The following is a 27,945-nucleotide window of genomic DNA, read 5'->3' on the forward strand; positions in this document are numbered from 1 at the left end:
TACATTTCGAATAATGCAGTAATCCTTAATTCTCAACATTTGTGGAACAAATCCAGGCAAAGTCAATTGTATTTCAAATTTAACCTCATTGTTAATATAGGTCAGGTTTCAGTTTATTCCTGGAATCAGTCAGGGAGAAGGTCTTACTCTTACAAGGAACATTACACTCTTTGTACCAGTAAGAAGTCAAACCTCCTCCAGTATGAAAACTCAGTGTATATTCTTATTTGTGGTATCCTGCATCTGACAAAAAAATACAACTTCCATTGGCTTGACATTTATTAGTGTTTTTATATTTTGTTTTGTTTTGATAACAATCTACTGAGTATCAAGGTATCTCACAAAATAGGTGACTGAAAAGAAAGAATAATCATGGCAAGGTATTTCTTGCTTCCCCTTCCCAATTAATATTGATAACAGTTTATTGCTATCATTGGTAGAGTTTTATGTGAAAATGAAAGTTTTGAAGTACATTTCTTTAATTTTCCTAGACGTTTCTTAAATCTCCTAGTTTTCTTTTAGTAACTACTTTGGAATGAAAAGCAGAGTCTCTTACCTAATGCTTCACTGTAAAACTGGTCCCAAAGCTGAATGTCGTATTGTTGGAGCCAGAAGTCAAAGAAAATGGAAAGCATTAAGTTTTTTACCCTTTCCAAGAAGGTCATTCTGTCTGTTAGTCCCCCCATGGCAACAGGCACATAGGAAGGCAGAAATGGAAGTTGCCCACAGTATTTCTCCATAGTGCCACCCAAAAAGAACCTTAGTGTGTACACAAAAGGGACTTCCAGCAACTCAGCCACCAGCTCTCCACAGGGCATCACAGGGTCTATAACCATGACATTGTAGTTGGTTTCCTGGAGCTTCTTCATGATTGTCTGGTTGTAGACTACACTCTCACACAGAAGTTTGAGATTTCCAGTTTCTTGAAGAAGAAAATCTTGTAGTTTTCTGGCTGCCTGCCAGCGTGACAATGTTGGCATGACGTTAGTAGCTAGGTCTAAAAAGCCATTTAGTGTATTTGCAGCAGCCTCTCTGTCTTGAGGCTGAGGGATGACTTCAAAGTTCAGTGAGGAAGGTGTGCTGTAGTCAATGACAAAAGAGTTTGGAGAAACCAGCACAGTCACCTCATGACCCCTTTCTGTGAGTTCCTCCAGGATAATCTTTAGATTGAGCCAGTGGCTCATGTCACAGGGCCATACCAGGACCTTCCCACAGAACCCACAGCCAGTGTAGCAGAGCTGCAGCAGCAGAATTGCTGAAATCCATTTCTCAGATACCATGACAGAGTTCTTTCACACGGTGCTCTGCAGTGGTTAAATATTTGCTGAACACAGAAGTGAAGTGGCAGTTTATACACAGATTAGTTAAACATTAATTTCTAGAGTTAGTAAGTGATACTTACATGCAGAGAACTTTGTCATTGTTGTAGATTGGGCACAATACTTGTGCAGGAGGAAATATGAAATATTTAAAGATTTTACAGGAAATGTTTGCAGCATTCTAGGAGTTTGTTTTAAATATGTTCAAATAGAAAATAGTATTTTTAATGGAAAATTTTTAAATATCGTGGAAGAACCCATTTAAGTGGGTCTAGTAAATAATATGGTATAGCTTATGGAACAAGATGATTGATAATTCGGGGAAACATAAAAATGTAGGTCTTCTCATAAGGTTGGTTACATGCTAGTATATGGATAAGACACATACATCACATAATAACAAGAGGAATATCCTAAATATTATACACAGGGATAGTGTTTTAGGACCCCATAAGATGCTGTCACTACAATGTGAGGAAAATTAGACACAGCTTCAGGTTGGTGGGGGCATTTCAGATGAGCCCAGAAGCAAAAGTGACAGAGGGCTCTGGAGGGTTCTGACAATGAATGGAAGAAATAGAGAACAAGAACAATTATATGGAAATCATGGTCATTTAAGTACACTGTTATCAGTGCAGTATGCATAGAGCAGAGGCTAACACATAACAGTGCAGAACAGGAAAATATTAGTTAAAATAAGACATTACAGAGAAACTTCAGTGCTATAGTCTGGGTTCAGTTTTAATCTCCATGAGAAGATGTTTACTCAGATTTTCAAATCAAGTTCAGAATATGATCATATGTATCCTTTAATAAAAAACAATTCTGGCATCTAAATAGGATATGAGTTATAGAGAGAAAAAAAAATGTCCAAGGCATGAGAAAATTGATATAAACAGAGCCATCTCAAAATGGAAATGGAGAGTCATCCCAGAGGAAACGCCTTGCATGTCTTGCTCCTCGAATCCTTTGAAACGTTTGAACTGAGCAAAATAGCCTTTGGATTGAGCCAAACCAACATTGTCTTGTAAACAACTGTTTGTAAAGCTAACAGAAAAGCAGACTTCCTGACCACAAGGACTGATGAATTATGCACATTTTTAATCAGTAACCAGCATGTATATAGCTAAAGAGCAATTTGGCTTATTAACATCAATAGATATTCCTTTCTTTTATTTATGTAATTATTTCTCTCTCCTTTCTCATAAAAACCCCTTTTCTTCATCCCATAATTGGGATGTAGTTTGGGTTTGTGCCTGAATCTATGCCACTGGATTGCATTTTTTTAAATCTCCAATAAATGGCTGTTGCTTCTTACTTTGGCCTTTTATTTTTAGGTTAATGGGTTAAAAATAAATATTAGGAAAGCAAGATTTGATGAGAGTGTCAGAGAGAATATAATATTGGTTTGTGAATGGAAAGTACAGAATGAGAATCTATGACTGATGAGAAGTGAGAGGGGACCAGTAGTTAAAAAACAAAGAAGTGCTCAGTTTATGTAGTTTGAGCAATGAAAATATGATGACTCTAGCAGAATCATGACACACTAAAGAAGAGGTACATCTTTTGACCTGCAGTGTATGAGTTAATGATTAAACAAGTCTGTGGAAATATTGGTTTGGCCGTGAACACTTGAATCTCAAGGCAGGGGTAAAATTTAGAACTACAGAGTTTGTGTCCGATTATCTGTCTATTCAATCCAATCATCCATCTCTAAATCCTTTACTATTTCATACCTTCAATAAGCAATTTTTAGCAGTTAGTATGTGCCAGATTCTATACTATGCACAGGGCATAAAGAGACAAGATAACAATTCCAATTTAAAATGAGTTCACAGATTATTGCAGAAAAGTCAGTTAAACCAATGCTTATTGCACGGTAGGGATCTTAAATGGTAAGGATGAATTGAGGAGGGGCTAAGTCCATGAAGGAGATTGCTTGGTGGAGGAAGGAAATGAAGAAATAATACTTTAACTAAGTCTTTATATTTAGCTGGTTGAAACGTATCGTTTGAAAGTAAAAGAAAATTAATGTATCTGTGTTCTACGTGTGATGTAGTTATATCCAGCATTATATTATTATAAAATTATATTCATTTCAATAATTTGAAACAGACACATTATTGAAATTTTAAATGCTTTGAGAGTGTTTCTGTTTTGCTAAAAAGAAAACTCAGAGTAGATTTGTTTAGAAGATACAAAGATAAATCCAGGGTCAAGGATTGGAGAGTTATACTGTGCTGAGTAATTAGACTTTGCATAAGTTCTGGTGGTAACTGGTAGAAAGCAGGGCCAAACAAGAGTCAGAAACAGGAAGATAGGACAGGGCCATAAATCCACTAGAAGAAAATTGAGGTATATATAATCTTAGAGGATGAAAGTCCTTTTATACAGAATAAATAACCCAGAAGTGATAAGAAAAAAAGACTGATAAATTTATCTCCTCACTATGACAAGGTTCATGATACACTATAAACAATTTAAACAAAGCTAAAGAAAGAACAATGATATATAATGTAGCTCAGATATTGACCTCAAAGTATTTGTTATTAGAGAAATAGCTCCAAGTTATTTTATTATATGAGAAAACTGAAGTAGAACTCAGGTTATGTAGAAGGATTCTTTTGCATAGTACATTTGGAAGTATTGCATAATTTTATTTATGTCAAATTGAAATATTTAAATTCTGGATGAAATATAAAGTTGCCCCCTCCCTTTTTGATTTGTCAAGGTAAATAAAAAGTCAGCAGACTCCTTAAACTAAGTAAAACCAGGAATTTTGATGTACAATTTCCACCAAAACTTGAGATGTTTCCTTGAAGAATACACAGTATGTGGCAGAAGTGGGGGAGTAGGAAAGTCTGAAGTTTTGTCCAAGATGCCCCACCCAACAATACTTTCATGTAATGCCAGACTCCCAAGATCTGTCCTCACTTGTTCAAATGAATTCCTTTATACAGAAGTTTTACAGCAAGAAAAATTGCTGGTTTTCACTTGGCAATATTTCCTTGGAATTCTTAACACAGCCAGCCTTCATATGGATTTTCAGTTCAAACTATAAAAGCTTCTTCATAGAAACTTTGATCCTAGCTTCAAAGGCTTCCCACAGATAAAATACCAAGGTAAATAAGCAGCTCCCTTTTACAAGGAAACAAGGCTTCATCACTGAAAACCCACAAAAGCAAGAGACCAAAAATAATAAGAAAATGACTTGAAACATTATTACGTAATGTAAAATATAAACTTATTTTATACAACATGTTTAAGGGTATGAAAGAGAAACCTGAAAATATGAGGATGAAACAAGAGATTAAAATAATTGTGAAAATTTGCTAAAGATCCAAAGAGAATGTCTAGAAATTAAAAATTCAGTGAACTAATATAAAACTCAATGGATAGATTAATGAGTAGATTAGACACAGCTGTAGTGATAAACAGTGACTGAAACGGAAATCTGAAGATATTGTTTAGAATTAAGTTTTGAATAAAAAAAATATGCAGGAGGAAATACAATAGAATGGTTAAGAGACCTGGATAATAGACTAAGTTGTCTGAACCTAGTTCATTTTGCCTATTTGTTGCCTCTTCTCTCAACTCTTTTTCCACTCTTTAAAGCTTGCTCCTTTTTCACACAACCAGACTGCACAACTAAACCCTACATTTATGTTCTTTTAACCCAATCTTCCAATTACTTTTAATTTTTTTAATGATCATTTTTGACATAAAAATGTTGCAAATGAAGTATAGAGATTTCTGCATATCCTGCAGACATTATTACTGTGGTGATTGCATAAAGTTTTTATTTCATTATTCCTTTTGCAGTTGTTTATTGGAATTTTACTGCAAAGCATTGCAAAAATATGTGCAAAAATATGATTAGTATGATTTTCATAGTCTCATGATACCTCTCTTTAAGATACGTATTAATTACAAAGATACAATAGGGAGATTCCTGGCAGACACCATCTTAACTAAATGATCAAAATAATTGTTATTAGTAATAACCTATCTAATTATGTACCTCCTGATGAGCCACACTGTGAAGGACACAAGATCGCTTCTCTAGTATTCTTACCAAAAATGCATAATCTCATTCTAATCATGAGAAAATACCAGTAAAACCCAAATTGAAGAATGTTCCAAACAATAACTAGTATTCTTCATAAATGAAAGACAAAGGAATATTAGGAACTGTCACAAATTGGAGGAGAGTAATGAGACTGGGCAAATAAATGCAAGGGGAGAAACTGGATTGTATATTGGAAAGAATAGAAGGACATCAGCAGGATATTTGACAATGTTTTAATAAGAATTCCTCGTTTTGATAATTTTGTTATGATTATGTAAAATGTTGATATTAAAAACTAGGTCAATTTAAAAATGTTCATTTTTCTTTTGTATTTATTAATTGGAATTTAAGGAATTGCCTGTTTATTCAATGATTTATTTCCTTATATCAGTATAACTCATATAAATTTATTTTATACATTCTATTAAATTATAATTATTTTATTGTTCAAACGGTCTCAGATTTTGGGAACTTTTTTATGTATTGGTTTCTATGCCTTTTTGATATGGTCGCCTCATTTTTAAGTACTTTTTACTTTTTTGGTTCTACAAGATATTCAAGATCTATTATTTTATTATCTATTATCTATTATTTTCACTGCCCCAACCTTTAAATTAAATATCTCTCCAAAGAATACTGGTTGTTAATGGATGTTAGAGAATGGCATTTAAAAATCAAGATGAGTATGCTAAGTGTGTTCGTTGCCAGGGGGTTTAGTCTTATTCAGTGAAAAAGAAAAAGGTAAATATACTTGCACATACTAATATTTCACATAAATGCATATTTACAGTACTTCTATCTAGCCTTCTCTATTTCTTCTAAGTCCTTTCTTCAACATTGAGAAACACGTCTCCTTATAACACCATACATTTACTTATTTGATGACTCTTAGTAAACACATGAGATAGAATTGCTAGCCCATAGACCTGTAAAAATAAAATTTGCAAACTAGACTACAGTATTTGTCTTATAAATATGTGTCAATAGAATTGAGACAACAGTTAAATACCTTTTAACAACAACAAAAACAACAAATATTGCATGCATATGACTTTATAGGTGTATTTTAGCAAAATTCCAAGTAATCTTTCTTCCTCCCATAGGCTATGAAAAAAAGAATGGAAGAGCGGGAGAGAGATAGGAAGGGAGGGAGGGAGAGAAGGAGAGAGAGAGAGAGACTCACATCATTCACTCCAAAAAGGCACTACAAGCTTATGAGAAAAGGACTGAAGGAGAAACATATTTAAGATCCGTAATCACTCATGAATACAAAGGCAAGTATCTCTTTCAAAATATGAGCAAAATGGATTCAATGATGAACATAAAATACGAGTATTGCATTGAGATTAGTTCAAGGGTAGAAGGAGGGCTTTGTAGAAAACATTTAATGTCATACAATATTAGATTAAAATAAAAGGAGAAAAATTGTTAATATCATTAATGGATTAAAAAGCATTTGACATAATCTTCCATTTGTAACAAAATAATTTTTTACAAATTTGAGAAGAAAACTTCTTAGAACTAATATGAATGGTTATATAATATCATTTTAAATGAAAGAAAAAATTAAAAACATTCCCTTTAAACTCAAACAGAGAAGGATCTAGACTACCCACTTCTATTTAAATTTAAATGGAAAGTCTCAGTAAACACTATATATATGTATATATATACACACACACACACACATATGTGTGTGTGTGTGCGTGCGTGTGTGTGTGTGTGTGTATTAAACACCTAGGAATTAAAAAGAAGAATATAAGATGGCCATAACTTTCAAATAATAAAATTGTCTATATTGAAATGGAAAGAAACCTATAGCCAAATTATAGCTTTATACCGAGGGAGACGACTTTCAATTTTTATATATACACACATATATAAAAAATAAATTATATAATATTATTATATAGAGATATGTTCAATGTATATAATGTATTTCAAATTTGAACATATCTACACATAAATATTGTATATGCATATACATATTGACATATATAATATACATGTCTTATAATACATATACATATTATACATATGTAATGTTTTATAAGTTGAATATAATATATAGTACATATAGTATTATATACCACTTTATATATATAGATGTTCAACTTTAAAAAACATCATCAATGTCAGCATAGACACACACATATATAATATTGATGATTTTGGAATCAGAAGACCTTAAGAATAATAAGTAAACCATAGATAGTGTAGCAAAACAAAGTTCGATTCATAATTGCAATGTAAAATATTTTCCCCATATCCTTAATCTTGAATATGCAAGTATAGTAGATATTCCAAATACAGCATGGAAACTTTCATTTTAATGTCTTTCCCAGATTTAAATGAGACGTCTCATAGATATTGAGGATTATATAAAAATAAATTCATAGCTCAAATCCAGTCTAAAGAGTTGCAACTTTCAGAGGCTATTTTTGGAGACATTTGTCCTTCTTTTTGTTTTAAAGAGGATTTACCAATAGTAATAGCTCCATCTATACTTGGTCATTTTTCCAATATTTTTTCTTCTATATATCTGAGGCAACTTGAGTGGGATCACATGTTTCAAGACTCTTACACAGTTTCCTTCTTCCCAGATGTGCTTTGGATCGTCTTTAGTCCCCATAATTCTCCATCCTCACTCCCTCTGTGTTACAGTTTTATCATGACTATGCCAAAGCTACATTTTCCATTTTCCAAGCATCACAAGCCATGGTTTATTTGCATCCTTACTATATCATCTTCTACTTTTTGAAAACTTCAATAGAGTTCTGCAGGTTTTACGATATTTACAGTTTCTATTCTAGTTCTCTACAAGCCAGTATTGATCCCCCTCACTCCAAGTAAAAAAATGTTATAAACTGGAAATTATGAAATAAGTATCTGAAAAAAGAAAAAGAGAAACGCAAATAAAACAAGATGCGTTTTCAGTAGTTAAACTGGTTAAAATTAAAACCATTGATTATAGCCAAATTGTCAAGGACATATGAAAATTGTAAATCTCAAATATTTTATTATGTTAGTACAAGAGTATTACTGAGGTACTGAGGAAAAAGCCATGGATGCAAAACTATAGCTGGAGAAATCACTGGTGAATTGATTCTGCAGCACATACATACTAATAATTACATTACATATCAGCTGTACATATATATTTATATCTATCTATCTATCTATATATATATATACAAATGTACATGCAAAAATTATTACATTGTTGTGTTTACTAAAGAATGCATGATAGAGTTAACAATATTACCTAAATTCTATTAATAACTGGTATCTGCTCTCTGTATGGGATGCCTCTACATTTTAGATATAGATTAACATTGACATAGTTTCTACTGTTTCCTTTTGAAAGAATATAATGGTACTTTTTATTTTGAAAAATGAAATTGGTGTTACCAGACTCAGTATTAAGTGATATCTTTTGTCTTTTCATTGATTTATTTTTCTAAAAGCAGGGAGCTAAAACTTGAGTTAATCCTAGAACTACAGGGGTCTCTATAAGGTATTTAGTGAAATCAGATGGGTGGTCTTTGGAGATAAATATACTTATGTTCTTATATTGTTCACAAAATGATGTTTGTGATTGGGAGAGTTACTTAATTTTTCTCAGCTTTTATTTCATCATCCATGAAAATAGAGTTAATGATAACATTTTATTAGCATATTGTGAAAAATCATAATAATAATCCTAATATTTAGAAAAATGCTTCAGTGGAGGGTTAAGTCATCATAGATTTTAATACAATACTGAAGATTGTACCATAAGAAGGTAGGTCATCCACAGATTAATTGCTTAGATATCAATATTGAGAAATTGTGTGGTGACATTTCCATATCCCCAAATATAACAGAATCCATAATATTATTTTGAACAATATTATTCATATTATCATAAGATCAACAAAAATTGACAGGCAAGAAAAATATAATGCTTAGTGTGGGATTTTAAATTAAGAATGAAGATTAAAAGTTGACTTTTATTTAGTTGGCTGAGTTTAGAAAGATATGGGGTATCTAGAAGAATACATAAAGAAGTAGATTTTAAAAGGTACAATAAATTTGATTTTTTGAAATGAAAATTCTTCTCCCTATGCCATGAGAGTCAGAATTTGTACTGAGTTAAATGAAACTAGAGAGTCTCTGTGGCACTGTAGAAAGAGAAATGTTTCTTGAATCAGAAAGATATATTTTCAAAGAATATACAGGAAATAAGGAGAAACTTAGTTTTCTATGAATAAGAACCGTGTTTCTTACAGAGTAGTTTAAAAGAAATAAGGTGATTATAACAATATATGTTGAATATATATAATGGCACCAGGCAGTTAGAAGGCATTCAAGATGTGGTGCAAGGAGGATGAGAGAGATTTAGAAAATAACATGTCCATTAGAAAACCATGAATGTGGTAAAAGGCATGACTAAAAGCTTCCTAAGAAATGCAGAGGATTTTATGAAGTAAAGAGCTTTAAACCCAAATGACTCACATTGACGTGTCTTCCAACCCATCAAGCAAGAGGAGGAAAATTGTGAATATAGGCATTGATGGATGCCCACTAATTCTCCCAGCTGGCCATATTGAAGGTATTACATATTGAGGACTTGTACATGAGGATAAGTGTAGCCACTGCCTCAGGAAGTTTCCAGGGGTTTGAAGAGTGTTGACATACTAGTAGGCTCATACTGATGCTGGGATTAAAGTATTGGATGAAATAATAATTGAACTCAAAACAAAGATTGGTGGAATTCAATTCCTAATCCAAGGTAAGGATACCATTTTCATTTTTTTAAGACTATTTTTAAAGCAATTTGAAGTTCATAGCACAATTGAGAAGAAGGTAAAGAGATTTCTCAAACTACCCCTGCCTCCATATGTGCATAGTCTGCCCAATTATCAACAACCTGCACCAGAGTGGTACATTTGTTACAACTGATGAACTTATATCGACACATCATAATCACCCAAAGTCCATGGTTTATCTTAGAGCTCATTTTCAGTGTATACATTCTCTGAGTTTGGACAAATGTATAATGGTATGAATCCTTCATTATATTATCAGACAGAGTATTTTCTCTGGACAAATAATCTTCTATACTCCATCTATGCATGTATCCTCCCACTTGCAACCCTTGGCAACCACTGATCTTTTTACAGTTTCCATAGTTTTGCTTATTCCAGACTGTCATATAATTGAATAATACTGAATGTAACTTTTTCAGATTGGATTTTTTCACTTAGTAATATGCATTTAAAGTTTCTTCATATGTGTTCAGGGTTTGATAGCTCATATTTTTATAGCACTAAATAATATTCCATTATCTGAATCTACCACACTATATGCATCTTGGTTACTTCCAAGTTTTGGCAATTATGCATAAAGCTACCATAAACATACATGTGAAGATTTACTCGTATGTGTAGACATAGTTTTAAATTTCCTTTGCTAAATAGTAAGGAGCCTAATTGTTGGGTCCTATGGTAACAGCATGTTTAGTTTTGTAAGGAACTGCCAGGGGTCTTCCAAAGTGGCTGTACCATTTTGCATTCCTCCTACTAGCCGCGTACGAGAGTTCCCATTGCTCCACATCCTCATCAGGATTTGGTGGTGTCAGTGTTCCAGACTTTGGCCATTCTAGTAGGTATGTAATAGCATCTCATTGTTGTTTTAATTTGCACTTCCCCCATGACAAATGATGTGGAACATCGTTTTACATGCTATTTGTCATTTGTATGTCTTCTATTGTAAGGTGTCTGTTATATTTTTGGCCCATATTTTAATCAGGTTCTATGTTTTCTTACTGTTGAGATTTAATAGTTCTTTTTGTATTTTGGATAACAGTCCTTTATTAGACATGTCTTTTGCAAGTATTATCTCCATTCTGTGGCTTGTCTTCTCATTTTCTTGACATTGTCTTTCACAGGAGTTTTTAAATTTAATGAAGTACAGCTTAAAAATTTCTTTCATGGATTGTATCCAAGAGGGAAAGACAACACAATTTTACAAAGTTAAAAAGAACTGAATTTGTCAGGATAATAAAGCACCTGCATTTAAAAGTGTAGTAATTTTTCTTCCAGAATTGGAGGAAATTCCATTATAATCTACATCATTCTAGTGTTGTGCCATTAAATTAACAATGTCAGTCAAAGTATTTTCAAACTTCTGTTTGGAATATTACCTTCATGAAATATAGAGCATGGTCAGGTATCTAATTCCTATTATCTTTACTCAGGGCTAGAAAAATGTGACACATCAGGGATCTAGTATTTCCTTGGTTTCCTTATGGTCAAATGTTAATAAAAAGCATGCTGGCCTTCATGTTTTCCATTTTTGATGGTGTCCAGATGGTCTGTACTTTCAGGTTTAATGAACATTTACATTGTCAGTGAAATATATAAGCAGTAAAATTCCTGTGACATTCTGGAGAGTTGGCCTGATTCAAAAATCCTAAATTCTAAAAGGAATTACTAATATTTAAATAAAAGAAATTAATACTATTATGTAAGATAAACAATCAGTTGTCATTTTTCTTTTTTTTCTCTTTTATTTCTCTAAGTATCCAGAACATTGGAAATATTTTATTAAAATGTCAAGTCTGTTGCAGTGTTCAATATTAGTCAATTGTTAAAGCAATAGTTCTTTACTGGAGGATTGTTAGATGACGTATTTTTTTCCCCTAGTAAAACATCTTTCCTAGAAGGCACTCTTTTAAAAAGTACTTGGGAAGATGTTGGGAAAATAGAAATATTCTATCCATTTGACTTTTCAGAAATATTTTAAAAAGTAATAGTTTTCCTGAAGAGTGTAAAATGATATATGCTGAAAATGCATATATTGATGATATACGCAGTGGAGATGCCGTATGCTGTAGCTATAAAAGTGAACCACAGAGGAAGATACTTATTCCCCCAAAAGAGAGAAGCTTCTGCTTTGCTAAGCAAATAATTTCTATATGCTTATATTCATTATTTGAAAAAATATCTGGGCCTAATATTTATAGGCCCAGTTAGTCTGCAAAATGTGTTGGAGAGAATAACATTTTTCTGTATAATAAAACTGGTGTTCATGAACTTTGACATGTGAATGAATCAAGGCTGATGTCATAAATGGATCTTCCAGAAGTTATCTGGATCTGGCTATCATAGCTCATGAGAGTTAATTGTTAATATTTAGGAGTTTTTTTTCATGCTAACTGTTATACCACCAATAGCATAAAGTTAGTAAAAGTGGGAAAATTTACACGACAGATATCAGTAAATGCTACAAAAGTACTTGGTTTTTCTTTTTGTTCTTTTATCACAGAAAGCCAGTTGTTAAACCTTTATGGCATGTCACTGGATACTGAAATGTAGGAAAGAGTATGCATATGTAGAATGCAAGATAGAATTCTAGGAAGTAACAAATGGAGTAAGTCAAAGCTACGTCTTTTTATTTTCCATTATTGAGTGACAAACTACCCAAAGTCTTAGTGTCTCAAAACAATAACTTCCTATTTAGCTCATGATTTTGCTCACCATTCTGATCTAGGCTAAGCAGAGCTGTCTGGGCTGATCTAGTTCATGCTCATGTGAATATGGGTCAGCAGGAGAGGAGCTGATCCAAGAGGCCATCACTCGTATATGTTTTGCAATTGTCTGGCTAATACTTTGTGGGTGAATATCTTGGAACTGTGAGTCCCTCACCGTTCAGCCTGCTAGATAAGTTAGATCACAAAACAAACATTCACAAAGCAGTGAGAATATGCTTCAATTTTTAAGAGACCCCTTGTATTACAAGTTACATTGGCCAAAGCAAGATAAATAGCCAAGACTAGAGTCAGTGTGGGAGATGACTGTATATATGAGTAGATATAAGAAAGCAGAAAAATTCATAATAAAAATAACTTTAAAAAATGTAAAAAGAGTAGATACGATGACACTTAAAAAGCTAGTTCACAGAACTCTAAGAAAATACACTTGACAACTTAGATAATGATGGGTAACATAATATCTATCTATCTATCTATCTATCTATCTATCTATCTATCTATCTATCTATCTATCTATGTATCATCTATTCTATCTAACATTAACCAAATTGACATGAGTAGAGAGAGAATGCTTCTACATTTCAGGAAGTATAGAAATTGCCAAAGACTCTCCTGCAATAAATTTCTCAGCCCTAGATATTTTAAGAGAAAGAATACCAAAAAGCCCACAGCTAATATACTCAATGGTGAAAGGTTGAAAGTATTTCCTCTAAGATCAAAATAACACTCTCACCACTCCTATTCCACATAGTACTGGAATTCCTAGCTAGGGAAATCAGGCAATAAAAGGGAGTAAAAAGTAACCTGACTTAGAAAGGAAGAAGTAAAATTATCTGTTTTCAGATGACATGATCTTATCTGTGGAAAATCATAAAGACTCCACCAAAATACTGTTAGAACTAATAAATGAATTTAATAAAGTTGCAGGATACAAAAACAAGCTGTATTTCTACTTGTATACACTAAAAATCAAACAGCTGAAAAATAACTTTTTCCCATTTACAGTTGTACCAAAAACAATAAAACATTTAGGAATAAATTTACCCAAGGGAGTGAAAAATCTGTACATAGGAATCTGTAAAACATTGATGAATGAAATTAAAGAAGACACAAATAAATGGAAAGATATTCTGTGTTCGTGGATTGTAAGAATTAATATTGTTAAAATGTTCATCGTACTCAGAGCAATTTATATGTACAATGAAATCTTTCTAAGATTTGATTGGCATTTTTACAAAAATAGAAAGACCAATTCTAAAATGTGTATGAAACCACAAAAGACCTTGAATAGCCAAAGCAATCCTGAGAAAAAAAGATCAAAGCTCAAGGCATTACACTTTCTAATTTCAAACTATATCACAAAACTATAGTAATCAAAACAGTATGATACTGGCATAAAAACAGACACATAGACCAATGGAATAGAATTGAGAGCCCAGAAATAAACCCATGCATATACCGTCAACTAATATCTGACAAGCAAGCCAAGAATACTGTCTTGGTCAGACAGAGCAAGACAGATGCAATATGATTTCACTTATATGTGGAATCTAAACAATAAATTAAACAAAACAGAAACAAACTCATAGATACAGAGAACTATTTGATGGTTGCCAGATGAGAGAGGGGTTGGAGGACAGGTTGAAAAAGGTGAAGGGATTAAGAAGTACAAATTTCTAGTTACAAAATAGGCAAAGGAATATAAAATAAAGCATAGAGTATATAGTCAATATATGGTAATAACTATGTATAGTGCCAAGTGAGTACTACACTAGTCATGTGGATCACTTCCTAAATTATATAAATGTCTAACCACTATGCTGTATACCTGAAATTAATATAACATAGCATTGAATGTCAACTGTCATTGAAAAATTTTTTAAAGGGGTATGAAGGTGAAGGAGAATAGGAGGTTCAATTAGCAAAGACATTAATTAGCTGCAGAATCACTGAATAGAGAATAGACCAGAGATTCTTGATGGATCACAAACTGGAGTGGGAATGTAATAATCTTACTTGCACAATTAAAATGATGACAAGATGAATTAAAAAGGCCACAAAGGAAAAAATAGAAGTGAATAAGAATGAAGAATGAAAACTAAGTAGTAGTTTTAAAAACTGGAATAACACTACATATAAACAGCATAGTTATAATAAAAAAAAAAGTGCAAAAGAATGGAGAACAACTGGAATTCTAGTAAAGAGTTGATGGGATTATTAATTGTTACAAGTACTTTGGAAACTGGATTTTAGCAATACCTACTAAAACTAAACATAAGCATGTCCTATGACCTAGCAATTTCACTCTTATGTATATACCCAAGTCTATGGTGCATGTATATTTATTAAAAAACATGTAAAATAATATTTATAGCAGTGTTTATCATAAATAACCAAAGCCAAGATAGTCTACATGTTCGTCAATAGTAAACTGGATAAGTAAAATGTGGTATATTAATTCAATAGAATCTATATAACTATGAGAATGAACAAATTATACCTACATGAAACAACTTGGACAAAAATAAAAACCGTAATGTTAAGTAAAAGAAGCAAAATATAAAAGAGTACATAATGTGTGGTTCATTTATATAAAGTTTAAAGTCAGGAAAAATCTATGGTGTTAGAAGTCAAGAAAGTGTTAACCCTTAGATGAGAGTTATAGGGACTACTATGGGTTGTAATAATCTGTTTCTGGATTTGGGTGCTGATTGCATGGGTGAGTTCATGTTGTGAAATTTCAATGAGCTGTAAATCTTTGATTTATGCTTTACTTCAAGAGAAAGATTACACAAAATTGAAGAAAACATCACAGTACTAACCATAGGAAAGCTGCATGTGACAGGAATTAGAAGACACATGTGACAGAAGATTATCAGAGGTCCAAGTATGCTATACACCTGAAACTAATATAATATTGAATGTCAACTGTAATTGAAGAAAACTTTAAAAAAAAAAGGGGGGGGCGGAGAATGGAAGGTTGGGAATGGGGATTAGCATGGGAGTGGGACACAGAAAAACAAACAAAATACTGGGCCCGGAAAGGGAGCCAGAGATCAAATATAAGTAATGTGAGTAATCTAACCCAGGTCTAGGCAAGCGGGATAGAGGGGAAATGTTTAGAGGCTTATTTCTTTTCATGAGCTGGAAAAAGGTAGCCTTAGTTCTAAGAAATCCATCTAATATTTCGCAGCAGGGAAAGAGAGACCAACATGGAACCAACATGGTTCTGACAGGTAAAAGTAGGCTACACTGGCCAAGTGGTGCATCGATTAGTACTGAGCTTTGCACTCTACTGATCTGCAGTGTACTGGGAAAGATGGAGACAGACTGGGAAACCAAAAGACAGGCAAAATGGGGCCATCCAAATGGCCTTACTGGTTTAACTATTTTCACTACAGCATTCAAGCTCTTGCTTTCCTATAGCTGCAGCAAAGGCTAGTCCTAAATCCTACCCATAATGAGAATTATCTACATGTGACACGGCAGATCTCTCAAGAGTTGGGGTAGAGATCAAGCTCAGTGCAGTCTGAAGGTGACCTGCAGAACTCTTGGCTTGGGCAACATTTGTTAATAGATTCATTCCTGGATGTGAATAGCAACGATTGTCGTATTTCCAAAAATGCCTGTTTCATTAGGTGGTAGAAGCATATTTAAAATTGAACTAACGATCCTTTTTATTTGCTTCATCCATAAGATTTAAGTTTTCACCCCTGATAAATAAAACAGGATATTGCAGTTCAATATTTCTTTGTTACTTACATCTATTTCCTTCAATATAGATATTTGGGTTTTTTTCTTTACCACTGTTAAACATGCTATTTTTCTGGTCTACTATTTTCCCACAGAACTGAAGAACAGTCATTGAAATGGAAACTCCACAGAAATTTGGCAGGTTATTAAATCTCTTGTGTTCAAAGATAATATCAAGTATAAGGTACCTGCCCTATTTCAGTATCAGCTTACAGTTACCAGGTGTCCCTAATACTTTAAAAATGTAATTGCAAACAAAAGACAATTTGGATTATACCATTTCTTCCTGACAATATATTTCAATTTGAAATAAAATATCCAAGATAACTATTTGTTGTTCAGATATGTTTAGTAACATGAGGAGCATAAAGAATTTAAGTAAATAATACCCTGAATTTCTCAATATATGGGATTTCTGAAACAGATTATTATCCTGTGAAAAATGAGAAGCTGCAAACATTCTGTTTCATAAAGGCTTTTTCACATATTATATAATTTGTCATGGCTTCCTTTCAGGGAAAAAAAAAAGATTTAGTACATCGCAGAGGCCATTTATTTTCTGTAGATACTTGACTACTTTCTATGCACAGAACTTCATGGTAGTGTAATTAGGGCTTTGTCATTGCAAAGTTCTTGTATAGTTTTGTGTAAATAACACTCAACATAAGTATAATTCTTTATAATTGACATAGCATATCCACATATCTGGTGTCATATGATCCTCCTAAGGAGTACAGTGAAATAATTACCCATTTTCAAAAGCAGGACACACTGTGACTCAGAGTTTTAGTTACTTGCCTGAGATCACACAGGTAGTAGGTGGAAGTTGAACCCAGAATCTTTTGTGTTTTTCAAGACCCTTCACCATCTTACTTTTTGTAATTCCCTTATTTAAGGCATCTAGACTGTTATTTCATGAGTACCTGCAATAGTCAGTATGTGATATGTAAATGGGCAGTGATAATTATTGTTGAACACATTTCAGATGTATTAGAAAATAATCATGTGACTAACATTTAAATTTACAGCAAAAAGTTTTTGAGGCATAGGAAATTTAGAATTCAGAAATGAAAAAAATATAGTTAAGTTGCATTATAAAGAGTATAAAAACACAGAATTTTACTTTCAAAATTCTAATGATCATATCTTCAAAAGTATATGCAAATTTTACTTTGTATATGTTTTATTTTTATGTGTGATATATTTAATATCCTCTCTCTAGACCAATTCTATGAAGAAATTTAAAAGTTAAGTGATTGAAAATTAGATGAAGAATATTCCAAAATCAAGGAAAGAAAAAATATATATGCAATTCCTACTTGTGAAAAGTAAGATTAATGTCAAGTTATACTAAGAATATTCCTGCATCTTCGGCTTGCCACAGGTCTTTGCCTTACTCTTATCTATGCTTGAAATGGTTTTCCTTTAGGGAGACTTCACTGCCCTCAGCTTTCACCCTGACTGCCCTCAGGTTTTTGTTCCAATGTCATCCTTTCATTTGAGACCTTCCCTGGCCATCCTATTTAGAAGTGTAACCCTATTCCCAGAACTATCCAGTCTTCTTACTATACAGCACACATCACGGTCTAACATCCTATATATTTTACATATTTATTTTATTTATTGTCTGTCTCCTCTTACTAGAATGTAAGCTCTATGGGGCTAGAGTAGAGATTTTGATCTGTTTTGCTAACTGTTCTATTCTCAGTAACTAGAAAAGCTGTAGGTACTGGGTTGGTGATCAATACATATTTTTTTTGCACAAAAAAGCAAAATGGAAGGAAGAGAAGGAGGGGGGGATAGAAGGAGGGAAGGAAGAAGGAATGAATGAAAAAATATAACTGAAGGAACAAAGGGAGAAAGGAAGGAAAACAAGTGAAAGGAGAGAGGAGGGACGAACATGAAACCAAAGGGCTTATGACTTTGATTAAATTTAGCTTTAAATCCTAGTTGTAGAAATCATATCCCTCGCTCTCTCTCTGTATACCCCTCAGAGATCTAGCATTTTCCCCAGATAATCAACAACCACCAAGGCAGCAGAAGACAGTTGTCCAAACCTGACTAATGGTCACACCTTCTGAACCTCTGTAGACTAAAGATAACATCTTGACGTAAGTTATATTTCAGATCCTGAGTCCTAAGTTGAATGACCCCCTGGCTGATTTCCCATGAGACTGGACAGAAGGACTCTGACTCTAGTCAGAACTGTCCTCAAGACCTGAAGAAATGATTCATTACCTTTACCTCAGCTCTGACTAATCAGCTCCCAACACAACCTTGAATCCCTAACCCACGGTGTCTTATGAGTTTGCCTTGTATTTTACAATTCGTAACTTACATACCGTCTGAGAGCCAGGTCTTTGAGTGTTAGCTCACCTGTGTCTCTAGGCTTGGTGCCATTTCCTGAAACAGAAATCAAAACCAAACAAAAAAACTCTCTACTTTCTTTGCTACAAGCTCTTATTCCTGTCTCCTTTGGCTTTGATGTATGCAGGAAAAACAAACCCCTTCAGTTCGGGAACAAAAGGTATGTAAAAAACCAATATTTTGAATATTGCTTTTGTAAGAAAGTACCATTGATAGCCTCAATTATTAATTCCCGCTGTTAAGCAATACCCCTGTTACTACTAACAGATCTGGAGGAAAATATGAGGAGAAGAAAAAAAGAAAAATAAAGGAAAGAAGGTTCATGGAGGTCACTAAGTGGGGTAATATAAATAGCCAACCAGAACTGGCCTTGATAGTTTGCATTATTTTGTTTGATTCTCATAAGGAATCTGCAAGGCAGGGAAACTTGAGGCTTGCCAAAGGATATCAAGCAGATAGGAGAATGGTCATTGCCAGGAGCTGGAAGTAGGGGGAAATGGAGAGGTGATGGTCAAAGGTTACAAAGTTTTAATTATACAAGATAAATAAATTCTGGAGATCTACCACACAGCATAGTGCCTGTAACTAACAACACTGAACTTTATACTTAAGTTTGCTAAGAGGGTAGATCTTATGTTAAGCATTCTTAAATATAATAATAAGAGCGACAGGAAGAAACTTTGGGAGATGATGGAGATGATGAATATGTGTATGGCCTGGATGATGGTGATGATTTCATGGATCTATACTTATCGCAAAGTCTCTGAGTTGTAAACATTAGATATATACAGCTTTTTATGTGTCAATCACATTTTAATAAAGTGCTTTGAAAAAGAAAAAGCAAAAGAAAAAAGAAATTGAGTAGGAGACAATGCTAACCCAAACACACAGAAGAGCCTAAGGATGGAGAGATAGTGAAAGGCAGAGGATGGTATAAACTCAGGACTTTTAAAAGTTTTCTCCAGACAAAGAAAAGAATGAAGAACCAAGGAGGGAAAGTAAATCATGTATCACTTCAACATGTTAGCCAAAGTATATTTTGGCAGTGTCATAATTTATCCTAGTAAAGGTACTTCGATTTATATTTGAGCATTGATTTCCATATTGAAAAACTATTACTTAAATAGGCACAAAATTATTTGCATTAATAGCATACATATTAATACTACCATTCCATTTCTAGGAATTTATGCAATGATAATGATCAAGGACTTGTATGAAGATATAATTTACTTCAGCTTGGCATATGCAGTGGGGTGGGAACATTTTGCTGTATTAACAATAAGAATAAATAAGGTAAAAATATATATATATATATTATATATATCCTTATATACATAAAATATATATATTATATATATAATAAATAAGGTATCTGGAGTCATTAATAAGAGAATATTTTAGACTTACCTAGAATTTTGCTGTAGTACAAATTCCATTCTCCCCAGTAGGATTGAAATATATAGTCTTGCAGTGCATAAGATATGGTATTTTTCACCCTTTCACCAAAGGTCATCTGGTCAGTGAGCTCTGACAAGGCTGCAGGTACATAAGAGGCTGGTGCTGGGATTTTCCCACAGTGTCTCTCTACTGTTGAGGCTGGAGAGAACTTCAATGTGTACATAAATGGAATTCCTAATTTCAGAGCAACCAGGTCCCCACAAATTGTAACTGGGTCAGCTACCAACACATCAAAACCACCTTTCTGAAGTCTTGACATTACCTTGGGGTTGTTTAATGTTCCATCACAGATTTGTATATTAATTCGAAAAAAAGTATCTAGAAGTTTTCCTAGTTCTTTGTAGAAAGTCCAGAGTGTGAGAGGAGTTGGTCTGTGGTCTATCCACAGCATTATCATATGTTCAATTAAGGAATCTATATTGCTCTTTTTGAAGGAAACAGGTATCACTTCAAAATTCACAGGAGAATCAGGACTGGAGTTGATGAATAGAGTTGATGATGCAGCCAGTATGGTCACATTGTGATTTCTTTGAATCAACTCATCCAGAATGATCTTGATATTTAACCAATGACTACCATCCGTTGGCCAAATTAGCACGTTCCCACTTAGAACAATTTCAGTCAGAGTCAAATTAAAAACCAGCAAATGGACAAACTTCTTAGGCGTGGTGATATCCATTACGGAAACCATTCTACTGTAGCTCTTTTCAGATGAAAAGAAACTTTTAATGTATATTTAGTAGGTTTTTTTTCAAATAAAATAATATTTAATGTAATGGCTACACTCATTCATAGGTCAATTGATCTATAGATTAAAAGGAAAACAATATAATTAAAATTCTTACGTGCATTAATATGATTATTTCAACAACAAAAATGGAATATGATCGGTCCTATTTTAAAGAAAAAGAAGCAAGCAGGTCATTAACCTGACATCTGTGTACGCTATGATAATAACTATGATTTACAAAATATGTCTTCAATTTGATATATCTTTCCAAAATTAGATTAAACGAAAAATAATGGTTCTTACTGCTAAAGCCGCTTTGTCAAAACTCATAATACCTTCAAGTTGTATGTCTTTATTACAAGGCATTTTTAATGTATTGCCTGATTATTTTCACAATCTTATGTGGCAGAAGTTATATACTCCATTTGATGGATAATGAAACTAACATTGAGTTGCACACTCAAAAACATATGACAAGATAGTGGAATTCGGATTATAATCATAACATCATTTGACTTGTTGCCGGATTTCTACAATGTTACCCCTCAACTTTATACATTTTAGGAATTTTGGCAATGCACAATGACCAGCATGATTATCATTTCCGCAGGGTGCATATTTAGAAAAAAATTTAAAACAAGCTTCACTTAGAGGACATTTGCTCAAACACATTAAGATGGTTTTAGATTAATTGAATTATAGAGTAAATTACTACATATTTGATAGAGGATAACTTTCTTCTCTGGTAAAGCCAATTGATCATTGTTTTCCTGAGGTAGGGAATTTTTCATTTTATTCCATATGACATCTTCATACACAAACTAAGGAGATATGGCATGGATACCAAGGAACCATATGCTTTTTCACTCAGAACTGTGTAGTAAGTAGATTAAATTATGTGTACTAGAGTTCAATAACCCCAGATTCAAAACACTCCTTTTATAAGCTTTGTGACCCTAAACACTCTCATCTTTGGTTTTGTCATGTGTAGATGAGAGATACTCATACTAATTTGTTATATGACCTTGTGGATTAACAAGAATGTCTGCAAAGCATCTTTGCAAAGTGCTTGGTTCACAGCAAGAGTTTAGTAACATTAGCCAGTTTAATAAATTTGCCTCAAGATTGGTGAGTAAATCCGTGGGCTAGCTACAGATTGTCTGCATACACATGGATATAATATCTATCATTTGAGATTCTTAGTGAATGACAAATTGAATAATGGCAACTATATAATAATGTTATTTTAAAAGTTGAAATCATTAGAGGCTACCATTAAAAAGAGAAAATAAGAAAAAAGAGAAAATAAGAAAATGATTAGAGGGATAGAAATCAGGAATTGAGAATGGAAATAAAGTAGTAGGTTTTTCTTCAGTCAATTGGCTTTGAATTGTGTAATTTCAAGCCCTTGAGTAACAAAAAGACCAGGAAGGCAGAGAAAGAGAAGAGGGGATAGAGAAACAATGCTTTTAGAATTATTGTATTTGTGTTCTTTCAAGAGTTAGCCTTAATTTGGATGCAGAGGCAATTTTAAATTTAATTAGATTTTAAATTTAAATTAGATTTTGCCTTTAAATTTAATTAGATTTTGAAACAAAAGAGCTAAAGAAGAGTATGAAAAATCTTTATGGTCATTAAAATAGGCTAGTGAAAATAATTTGAAATATCTTCATAAAGAAATTGGTTGCTGTCATGGACCTTCCAATAATAAGGATACAAAACACAACAAAGCATAACTAAAAGTTTATCTATAAAATACTTAGCTTTGTCTGATTATTGAGTAAAATATAATAATTAATTAGGGATTGCTAACTAGCAATAGCTATGATATCCCTTAAAAGCTTATTGAAATATATCCCAGAATCAAATACATGTCAGCAACCCTAAATTACCCTGAATAAAAAAATAAAATAAAACAAAATAAAAATTAAAAATTGAAGAGTTCAAGGAATCAATTTGCCACTAAGTGGTCTCTTCAGGACAATAATACAATTATCTAAATTAGTGAAGAACAATAGAGATAACATAATTATATTAACTGAAATACATATTTTTTGTTTTCAAACTATACTTGGATATTAAAGTGTTTAATCACATTGGTGTCTGTTACATTTATTCACTGGTTTCTTGTATACCTGAAATATTTCATTATTGCAAATTCAAAAACTATAAAAAGATGGAAAATAAATTATGTTTGGGGATTTATGTAGATAAACCTTAGATTTAAATTTCCATGGAAATTTTAATTTTTTTCCAATGGAAAAAAATAATAACTCTTACCAAATATACTTAATTTCATGACAAAAATGAAGTTCAGTAATTTAAAATTCTAATGTATGTGTTTGTTTTATGAGTTCACTAATAGATATTCTAAATAAGGGTTGAATAAACAGCATAATGGGATTGTCATTCTGCAGACATCCTGGGTCCAGCTTGTGCAACTCCACCATTTCACATGTAAGATAATAGATCAAGAGAGGTTTGAATAAACTCAAAGTCACAATGCTAGTGCCAGGGACCCAAGACAGGCCATCCCAAATATCCCACAATGGCATACTGATTACTTTGATTTAAAATTACTTGACAAGCAGCCAGTGTCAGAAGTGTATCTTGATCCTCCTTTGTCTTTTTAAATGCAGGATGCAAATTCCCCCATGTGAAAGGTGTCCTTTCTACACCTGGAAAGCATGTCTTGTTGCTAGATGTAAACAACTCAGAGTTGAAAAGTCAGTTCTTTCTTCTATATTCTACTTTTTAAATCCAATAGTTAAGATACATTTTATAATACTAAAAATGAGAAAACATTATATTTCATAATTGTGAATAATTTTGTTTGAATATGTGAATATTTAATAACTGACATCTTAAACATAACTAAAGAGCCTAGAAAATAATTTTAAAAACATGGGCCTTTGAAACATCAATATATGAGTACCATGAGTTAAAAATAGATTAGTCATGGAAAATTTGCTCTAATTAGAATACTGTCCTTGTACTTTGAATCAAGTTCTCATTTTCATTTCAATCTGTTGACTTCAAAAGGGAGGACTGCAAAGAGTAACAAAACAGATATAAAGTTCTCAGAATCATATTTAATAAGATTTTGTATGTAGCAATTGCTGAAGAATGTTTAGTTCATCTGTATAAAGTTAAATTAGAATAAAGTTTCTTAAAATATGTGTAATGCTATTAACTTGAATTTGTAACCCTTAAAACAACATTTGTGCACGGAAGTTCTTCCTTACATTTTTTTTCTCCCCAAAGACATGCCCTGGCTTGAAGGTCTCTTTTTCCTCTGTGCTCCCTGAACATTGCACTGGATGGGTAGGATATAATTGTGCTGATTCATTTCTCATTGTCTCTCAGATTGGAAGCAGTGCCAGATGCCACAAAAGCCTAGAAACCAGCCTTCACACTGTCTGAGGAACATGAGTAATCAAATCCTGAGTAACTTCCATTTTAGCCTTGCATAGGTGCTTCAATTTTGAGTTTCTGGATGGCATTTAGTTAATTCTTTTGAAAGCTTAAATTTAGATAATTTATTTCCTTTTTGTTTTGTTGTATATGAACTGAGTATCTTTCTAGAGCTTTCTTTTTAGCCCTGGAGTGGCATCAAATGATTCATCACTTTCTTGATTATAACCTCAGGCAAGTTACTCAGCCTCCTCATTACAAAATAAGGAAGAATGAGGGTGCCTATTTCCTATAGCTGTGAGGACTGAATGAAACAATATATGTTAATTATTTAGAATAGCATCTGTACTCAATAAATGTTAGCAATATATGATATTGTAGGGAGAAAATCTTACTTTAAAAATGACCAGTTTAACCAGATTGCATCACCTCCTCTCTTTTACTCCTCAGACAATGGCCCATTGTGGGGAAGCAGAGTTTACCACTGTAAAATATGCCTTTTGGGATATTGATTATTTTAAGCTGGCTATTTTCAAGAAATGGAAACTCAGGAAAAAACTTTGATCTCACCTCTAACTGCGTAAAAGAATTAAAATAGATGACCTGCTTCAAGAAGGGAGCTATCATCATCACAGAAAAGTATAGTTTAATATGAACTAATGTGTGGTCGACAGGGAGGTCGACAGGGAGGCACCTGGCAAAGCCCATTTGATCTCAGTGCTCTCTGTGTCTCATTGTTAAAGATGGCCCTGCAAACGTTAATTTACCAGACACTTTTCTGTCTTCACGTGACTTACCTTCTTGCCCTTTGAAGTCCCAAACCACACTACCCGCTTCTTCTTAGCTCAAGATGGCGTATAAGCCAGATCTGTCCTGGCTCTCCTATTGTATGGAACCCATGAATGTACATACATAATAAATTTGGTTGTTTTCTCCTGTTAATCTGCCTCATGCTAATATGATTATTAGTTCAACCAGAAGAACTTAGAAGGATAGGAGGAAAATTTATTTTTCTGCACCCACAGTGCAGATGGTCCCAAACACTGCATTTCCTCTTCAAGCACCCGTCATGCTCAGTCTCCAGTCATGTCACAAATGATCTATTTCTAACAATGTATTCAGTACTAACGTTCACAAATGACATATTTTAATAAATACACAAATATTGTAAAAAATATATATATATATCTCTATATCATCTATATCTAGGTATGTATATAAACAGAGCCACTTTAAAGTAGAGTCAGAGCTGCCATCCCAAAGGAACTGTCTTGCACAATCCATGCTTCAGACCTTTGGGATGTTAAAACAGGGCAAAATAACCTTTGGACTGGGCCTAAGAAACATTGTGTTCCAAAGAACTGTTTGCAAGAAAGCACTGAACTGAAAATTAAAAACATTGCTTAGAAGATCATCCCTATATTAGCTTATCTGCACCAATAGAAATGTCTTCCTTCTAAAATAAAACAAAAAACAAAAAAAAAATAATAAAAAAATAATAAAAAACAAAAATTAAACAAAAGAAAGTAAACAAACAAACAAAGAACACCAAAAAAAATGCCTTCCTTCTACTAATGTAATTGTTCCTGTTCCCTTTCTCATAAATACCCCTTGCTTTTGTCTTCTAATTGGAACACTACTTGGCTTGGGTTTCTGTCTGAATCAGTGCTTGCCAAATAGCTATTCATTTGGCTCACAAATAATGGTAAATGCTTGTTGCCTCTCACTCTGGTCTTTTATTTTTAGGTTAATAATATAAAACTCAAGATTATACTCATAAAAATTATAACCTCCATTCTCTTTCATTGAATGGGAGCAAAAAAGTGTGATAGCTTTCTCTGGGAACTGTGCATGTCCCACAACAAATTCCATCTTGGATGACATGCCTATGGCTGTCACATGGCTTATGTGTCATTGTGGAAAGGAAATGCTACCAGCAGTGATTTGAAAGGTTCTAACAAACAAATATTAAATTAAATTTAAAAGTGAAAGGAAGAAAAGAAGGATGGAATGAAGGAAGAAAGGAAAGAGGGAAGCAAAGGAAAGACTAGGAAGAAAGGAAGAAAAAAACAGATCCAAGCCAAAATATATTACTCTTCAGGGAAAAGACTCCAATACATATTTTCCTCCTTTAAAATGTCTACTGTAAATCAAGCACTATGGAGATATACACACTCAAATTTGTTTCATTTCTATCATTTTATTTTACATTAATTACCTGTGCTCTGTGAGTACCTAGTTCATGCAAAGATCTAAATATTATGGTCATAATCTTTCCTTTTTTGAAGACCTGTTGTTTTTTACTATTTAATTTAATATGTTTGCAAGATAGTCTATTGTTATTATAGATGACATTATTTCTTAGAGATTATTCACCTAATTATTTATAATAATACATTATATTTATATACATCTAATACATAAAGATTACTCACAAAAAAGAACTTGTTTGTTTTCAGTGGCCAAAGAGTAAAACTTGGTAGCAATAGGTAATGTTTATGGATTACAAAAATTTTTAGTGGCATTAAAATGCTACATTATTCTTTCCTTAAATGTTTCCCCAATTTGGGTGGCTTTTTTTGTTTCTAATATGCACATAAAAATAAAATTTACCAGTTTCAACATTAAACAAATATATTTGAAATCTGCACAAGACTTTTCTTTCTTTTAGTTAAAGAGAGCTCTCTGAGGACCAGAAAACTATCCTCAGGCAAATCACCTCAGGCAACAGAGTCACTATGAGACTTGTGCCTATAGGAATAGCAAATTCCTTAGTTATAACATAGCCCAGTTAAACACCATTCAGCAAACTGAAATAGGTGAGAAATAGAACAGCAGGTTTCAAAAGCTGAATACATTGAAAGGAAGAAGAAAGTACCCAAGAAAGTTTAAACCTAAAATATTCTAAATAATTTTTGGATTTGCACCTGAAATTTTAAAAGGAGAAACAAATTTTCTAGAAGCTTTGGTGTCAGAAAGACTTTAGTTAGAAAACCATTTTCTCAAACTAGTAGCTATATGATTTTATTTTAACATGCTTGATATTTCTAAGCTTCAGTATTCTCATCTGTGATAGTAGCTTTTTCTTTACAAATTTATTGCAAGAATTAAGAGATAATACATGAGAAGCACTTTTCACAGTGTCTAGTCATAGGAGATCAGCTAATGTTAACTGCTATTACTATAATGATATCCATGAGTTTGAACAAAATACCCATGGCCTGAAATTAAAAAAAAAAAGAAAAAGAAAAAAGATTTTGACAATATAATATCCAATTTCTAGCAATTAACAAAG

The 27,945-nt window shown here is 32.9% G+C and overlaps 1 protein-coding gene across 3 annotated transcripts in view; it reads right to left on the reverse strand.

Annotated features, from left to right (window-relative positions):
* Positions 1-27,945, reverse strand: part of UGT2A2 (UDP glucuronosyltransferase family 2 member A2) — a 53,820-nt gene that overhangs the window by 17,972 nt on the left and 7,903 nt on the right. Inside the window, exon 1 of one of the 3 annotated variants that reach the window (XM_033106185.1) lies at positions 20,456-21,212. The exons of 1 other annotated variant lie outside the window; for it this stretch is intronic. In XM_033106185.1, the coding sequence (XP_032962076.1) occupies positions 20,456-21,197 (742 nt within the window). In that variant the 5' untranslated portion in view covers positions 21,198-21,212. Of the gene's footprint in view, positions 1-556; positions 1,308-20,455; positions 21,213-27,945 lie in introns of those variants that run through there. One more of the 3 variants, XM_033106186.1, reaches the window with a different exon arrangement.

This window comes from Rhinolophus ferrumequinum, chromosome 5, assembly GCF_004115265.2.
Source record: "Rhinolophus ferrumequinum isolate MPI-CBG mRhiFer1 chromosome 5, mRhiFer1_v1.p, whole genome shotgun sequence".
Taxonomy (NCBI): domain Eukaryota; kingdom Metazoa; phylum Chordata; class Mammalia; order Chiroptera; family Rhinolophidae; genus Rhinolophus; species Rhinolophus ferrumequinum.